At 40.5% G+C, this 6,880-nt stretch overlaps 1 protein-coding gene across 1 annotated transcript in view; it reads right to left on the bottom strand.

Moving 5' to 3' along the window:
* Positions 1–6,880, bottom strand: part of kcnt1b (potassium sodium-activated channel subfamily T member 1b) — a 76,358-nt gene that overhangs the window by 33,925 nt on the left and 35,553 nt on the right. The window contains exons 4-8 of the mRNA XM_046034136.1: positions 4,003–4,082; positions 2,500–2,605; positions 1,852–1,914; positions 1,694–1,742; positions 1,346–1,405 (exon numbers count right to left, since the gene is read on the bottom strand). Of these exons, the coding sequence (XP_045890092.1) occupies positions 1,346–1,405; positions 1,694–1,742; positions 1,852–1,914; positions 2,500–2,605; positions 4,003–4,082 (358 nt within the window). The remainder of the gene's footprint in view (positions 1–1,345; positions 1,406–1,693; positions 1,743–1,851; positions 1,915–2,499; positions 2,606–4,002; positions 4,083–6,880) is intronic.

The raw sequence follows: 6,880 nt of genomic DNA, 5'->3' as shown, positions 1-6,880 counted from the left end.
AAAGAAAGCTAGATATAGATAAGATATTACCAAACAACAACACTAGTTTATTTAAAAATTGAAAATACTTTGTGGACATTGGCAAGGTGTAGACTTTAAACTTCAGACTTTAAAAGGCCAGATAATACAGTGCAGCATAGTTTACAAGGTGTAATTCAGTGGTGGATTCCCACTATGATGGAGCTAAAAACCTTACTAAAGAAAATAGACAAAGATTTTACAAGGCAATTTTATCACCAACTGAAGAAACCAATACAATTTGAACATTTGCTTCCCATAAAATAAATACAATAGGAGTCCCTAAACAAACACTTGAGAACAAAACACATGGCAAGACATAAAAAGATAAAGACATAAAATTGTTTATAATAAAACCCAGACAAAACTTTAGAGCATTTCCAATCGGGAAGGAGCTGTAACCTATGAAACAATACATCTAAGAGACACTACCAGTCTCAGAGCAGCAAACTAATAATTCCAAGCAAAGATGAGCTTCTTTTGAGACTGGCAGTACTTGAGGACCCTGGACCCTGGCAGACTTGATCTACAAAATCTGTAGGTGGTGTTAATTCAACAGGTGTCTTCTTCATATTTGGCCCCCATATCCCTAAATCCCAAGATAATTTTTGCCTTATTGTGTTCATATGCAAACCGGGTCAGATTTTCTTTAACGTCTTGATGTCTAAATAAAGTAGGTAACCGGAAAACATAAACACCTGAGTGTACTGCAAACTTCTAATGGCTGCTGATGCTGTATCAGAGAGGTTATGGTCTTTGGCCACATTTTGGTTGTATTTCTAGTGATGTATTGGACTGCATTACATTGTTTTAATATGTTGTTGACCTTATTAATATACTGTATAATAATGTATATGAAGGAGAAAACATCTCTCTGCTTATCCCTGCTGAAAGAATCTCACACAAAAACTTCTATTTTGGGAAACTTGAGTTAATATATTGTATTATTATTACTGTATTATAGAATACATATAACACATAATGCTGCCATTCATTACTTGATTTAAATACATACGAACACAGGACAAAAGTGAATCTTTTGATGACTCGCATAGAAGCAGCAACAGCAGCCCTTCCAGTCCTGCATACCTGTTTATATAACTTGTTTCTGACACAGAGTGCATGATGTCAGAGTCTAAAATTAGCGGCAAAAGTCTTCCAGCCACATGTCTCTGATACAGTAGGTGCCTTGGCACTTTGACTGGACAGTGAAAGCTGTCTGCCCATGAGAGAGGACCAATAGGCAGTGCTGGACTTTGATCAGACAGCTGTAAGACATCAGCATGGATTAAAGAGAGAAACTGTGCACTGTGGACCAGTTCCTTACCTTGTAGCTGAGATATGTGATAAGCATGGTCTCCAAGAAACTGATTAAGGCCACTGTCACCTGGAGGAGAAGGGGGAAAGAGAGAGGGAGAGAGAGAGAGAGAGAGAGAGAGAGAGAGAGAGAGAGAGAGAGAGAGAGAGAGAGAGAGAGAGAGAGAGAGAGAGAGAGAGAGATAAATGAACTGCAAACTAATCTTTTCTGGCTGCTCAGCCTTCACTGAGGAACTACTGTGCTCTACAATGCTTTTATCTAATACAAGGCTGCTAGTGTGTTTGGGTTGCATTGAAATTCAGTTCATGCAGAGGAATTTGATTTATATGCACTTCATTGGAGTGTTACTACTCTCACCTGTATCGCCCATACAGGAACCCGTCTGTTAACCCAGAAAATCAACCCCCTGTCAAAAGCCATAAGAAAGTTTTTCTCACTCTTCAGTGCATCTCCATTTTATTGCAACACAGAAAATGAACACACTTCAGTTTAATACCATTCTGACTGAAACATACCAGTTGATTTCTGTCGACTCTGCTGTATTAGTCCAACTGTTGTTCCAACATTGGCCAAGTGCACTGCAAGGAAAAGGAGTAACAATGGAAACACAAAAAAGGTGTGTGTGAATGTTTGTGCGGGAGTGGAAACATACCCAGTGGGAAACATTTCCATCGGTTGGTATGTTGCCATAATGAACAAACCCAACGTGTCTCTAAAAGCTGCTGGCAGTGAGCACAGTGCAGATAATCTACAGCTTCCACATGTCTGCACAGAGGGCTTTGCTCTTTTTTCACTTGTGTGCACATTTGAGTCCATTCACAGCCCATTCTCACCTGGTCTTTCCTTACTTTTCTTCCCTCAAGCCTATGCTTAAGCTACATCATTAAGGATGTTCTAAAAATATTTTAAATAGTAGTCATAGTGATGTAACGGAAGAATATACCATTGAATAAAAAGAAAGTGAGTCACGAGTCATGAGTGCATACTGATCAGTGACTGGGGCTAATCACCTTGAATTACAGCAGTAACAAACTTGGTGACGACTAAAGAAGGTACCACTCCACAATCATGATATGATGACAGATAGCATTAAAAGTGATAAGAAGACAGAGAAAAGAGCCACATCTAGAAAAAACGGACAGTATTCTGTCTCTTAGTCTTACCATGAGTTGCCATTGCTCTCCTTGGGGTTATCCAGACTGACTCTCACTATGTAGAGGGCACAGGTGAGGATCTTCAATGAGAAGTTGAACAGGCGGATTCTCAGACCTGTGGACCAACAAAGACATATCATTTGACTTTACTCAAAAACTGGTCTGGCTTCACTTAAGTGACGATCGCCTGAAGATGAGTTTGTTTACGTCTCTGGTAATTTGGTCATTGGCTTCACTTTAGAGCTCTGCACCCTCTCTGATCATTATCTCACACGTTCACACTTGTCTACCATCTAAAGTTCAGACCCTCCAGTGTTATGCCCACCTCTGTGTTTGCAGCCAGATCCCACCTCAAAAGAAAGTTGAGAACAGCTGGAACACCAGTTGTTCATGTGCATAAAATGTCTTAAATGAAAGGCCTAAAGAGGCTTTATTTGTCGAAACTCCTGAAGCGTGACTGATGCAGTTCCATGCTGCTCTGGCACCCTGTCACAATGAATTTCCTCTGATGCATAACTTTTCCAACCCTCCAAGAATAACACAAAATAACACCAGCGCTTTTATGGGCTTGTAATATGACAACGCATTACACAGCAAGATAAATGAATGGTGGGATTGCACAGAAATAGCTGAGAAGGATAATAATGTTTGAGGAATCACAATTTCCTGTTTGAATAAGTGCAGGCATATGCTGATAAGCACCCACACAATTTGCACCGCTAAATATGCAAAACAGAAACTTGGCTGCAGAAATGCTTGCTCACCAGAGGGTGGTGCTAGTTGTATTACCCATTTCCAATCAGCCTTTGCCGCTACCTAATCTCTCGTGACACGACCTCTTCAGATGAAGCCAGCATCAATGTTAAAATGATTTGAAACTGGACAAACAAACAGCGCTGCAATGGGAGAGAACAAGAGACCCCTGCAGCCAAGTGTGACATTTTCATTAGACTCTGTTGTGTTATGTCAAACACTGTGGTGACTTTGTGACAATCACAGGTTGAAGGAAAGACAACAGAGCAATGTCAGTGCTTAGGATATGTCAACGACGTGTTCTAACTGACACATGGAGTTCCCATAGCATACATTTACAACTAGTTGGAAATGACTGGATTCCAGACACCAAGCACAAAACCGCTGAGCTGCACCACTGTCTCTTTCAGAGATGCTGTGGCATTGCCAGTCTTATCTCCTATTGAGAAAAACACTACAGCCCTGCCTCGTTTCCCAGCAAATGAGCCAAACTCTACTGTTCTTGCTGGGCTTCAGCGTGCACACCCATAAAACACAGCATTTTACATAGAGGCAGTTAATGAAATAATGAAACCCCAACAGAGACAGAAATTGGATATGCAAAATTGGATATGATAACGCTGACTTCAATTTCCTATATTATGCTTTATATGTTCATTTAGCTCTGAGCATATGTAGTGGCAGCAAACTTGTTACCATTTGCATTATGGGAACGGTGGAGAATGGGGTGGAGGGAGGCTCCCTGTTGGCTGTACTTACTTGACCTTTGGTTTTTGATGAAGAAAAGCTTCAGCCTCTCTTTGAAGGTGTTTTCGTTCACATAGAACTCCACCTGAACCCTGTGGGGCACGACAGTGGCATGATGTCAGTTTAAATGTATACAGGTGAGCCATGCACACGGCACATCCCGCCAACATACACACACATACACACACACACACACACACACACACACACACACACACACACGACCAGAAAACATTTGCCTATTGTGTAACAGTGTAAATCTTTACATCGCATGATATAATAAGGTGTGGGACAAAGCATCACTTAGAGTAAATGTAACACATGACAATTGCTTTGGTCCACGCACATTCATACATGTAATCTTGTTTGCATTCAGGCTACATGTGCAACATTGAACAAAACATACCAAATCAGCCTTGTCGTTTAAAACAATCAGCCTTACAAGAACTGTCCATATATAAAATAGTCTAAAATAAGCAAAGTTGTGATTTGGACCAGAAAATATCAAAGAATAAAAAACAGAACTTAGAATCTGAGCAAGCATTCGATACAGACTTTTGATACAATTCAGTTTGATACTTAATACAAGGATACATTTCAGTCAGTCCACAAAATGTATTGAAGTTTGACAAGGCCTTAGTTTGCATCCTGCTATTCTACAGCTATGCCTTACATTAGCACATCCCGGAAAGACCATTGGTAATGTTAATTGTGCCATTGCCATAATGGTGTTTGGTGAAAGTTTCCAGTATAAAAGGACTACAAAGCATAGTTTTATGCAAATCTAGCACAGAACAAAAAGCTGTGTAACTCTCCCTTCTGACTTATTCCCACCATTTACCATGAGTTATTATGTACAGTTCCCCTTAATAATGCAACAAAATCAGTCAGAAATGCATATGAGCTTGAATCCTAATGGCCTACTTTTTCATACATTGACATTCTCTTAATGATGCATATTCATACCGCAGAGACATGACAAATACCGACTTTAACCTAAAGGTAAGGGTTTTAATTGCTCTGCTGAGACATTAACCCAAATTGATCAATTTGTGCATGAAACAGGTACCCAGGAGGGTTTAATGATTTCTATTCGCTATAGTACCCAACCACATAGTCTGCAATTGTTTGCAGTTTGTGCAACAGTCTTTATCACTTGGTTAAAGACTTTTAATTTTTTACATAAATAAATGAGCATGTGAACGGGCAGCCTGGTTTATATTCACTAACACAAAAGCGTGACTGACAACCATCTCCTAAAAACAACAGCACATGAAATCAAACAGCTATAGTTCCTCACTTACGACACATACAATGACAGATACGTAACTAATGGAGTTTAATAGGCTTGACCAGTGATCACTTAAGCATGAATGATGATGTAACTATTGCGATAGGTTAGATGAATGCAGGAAGTGCAACAGGCCTATTAACAGCATGGAGGGTTAGTAACAATGGCCTTGCGTCTCCAGGAGGGACTTGTCTGACAAGATAAGCACAGTGTGCAAAAAGACAAGGGAGGAGAGACCAGGAGGGCAATAACAGCAGCCAAGTCATAAAGGAGGTATGTATGTGGAGACAAAGAGTGTAGGTGGAAGAAAGAACATAAGATTTGTACCATCTTCCAGTGGCTCCCCTCTATTCCTCTTCTGGCTATATCGCCATGGATACAGCAAGGCGGGAAATGTTCAAGTGTCTTGCTGTTATGAGTTTCCAGTACAAGGAATTAGCCATAGCTATCCACACACACACACACACACACACACACACACACACACACACACACACACACACACACCCCTATATGTAAACCACATAAACCAAGTGTATTGATTGCTCACCTGAGAAGCAGTAAAACACTGTGATAAAGAATAATGGTGGCAAATCAGGCGATCAATGCTCAGACCCATTCAGTCTCCACTGACACAGCTGTCAGAGCAGACATGGACAGCAGAGCTACATAGGCTTCATGTTTACCCAGCTTGTCTACAGGTACCTGCAAATACATTTAACATAGAAAGATATGAACAAAGCAAAAACTGAATTGTGACCTCAAATAAACGCAGTAATACATTGCCAATTGTGTTATTTTACATGAGAATTGCGTTGGCATGTCTGGGAAAAATTTATGTTTGTATGGGTAGGGGTGACAACCTTGTAGTAGCTCCAGTAATTCAATATGAGGGTTCCCTGCTTATCTGAATGCAAGGTGAAAAACCTGCAGTGCAGTCTGTAAGTATTTGGACAGACATATCTGTTGTGTTCGCTCTGTTCACATTTTATTTAAAACAAAACAATGACTATGAGGTTAAAGTGTTGACTTTTAGCCATTTAGTTTTTATCCATCAGCCATTCAGAATGTGTGACAGAGAGTCAGTAACTACATGATCATAATGATCGTTATCAGTAGCAAAGTGTAACCTGAGAGAAAGATTGAGTGTAGTGGGAAAGACCTGGAATCAAGCTTTCAGTGTTCGTCTGACACACGCACACACACGCGCCAGTGATATGATTACAATTTGATGCACCCTTGCCTGAAACACAGAGAGACTACAACTGCTTTGTAGACTCTGTAAATAAGCATAAAACAGCTTGTTGACCTCGAGATAATCTGGCTGACAGATGCCTGCTTTCATTCTAGTGATTGGGAAAAAAATATTGTCCTACAGCCACCAGATGTTCTGCACCATATGGAATATGTGTTGCAGGGGCAAGTAAGTGAACATCAGTATCAGTTATGCTAGTGCAACATCACCTGGGGCTTAGATGATCATGGAAACTCTGGGGGGGTTGGGGGGCGGGGGGTAGCTCCAAAACATCTCAATCAAGATATGGCGCAACTGATGCTTCTGCAGACTCTGATCAAATCTTTTCCTGTTGAATCCTGTTG

This window comes from Micropterus dolomieu, linkage group LG21, assembly GCF_021292245.1.
Source record: "Micropterus dolomieu isolate WLL.071019.BEF.003 ecotype Adirondacks linkage group LG21, ASM2129224v1, whole genome shotgun sequence".
Lineage (NCBI taxonomy): Eukaryota > Metazoa > Chordata > Actinopteri > Centrarchiformes > Centrarchidae > Micropterus > Micropterus dolomieu.
The sequence above is the reverse complement of the archived record's forward strand: the minus strand, read 5'-3'. Positions and strand labels throughout refer to the sequence as shown.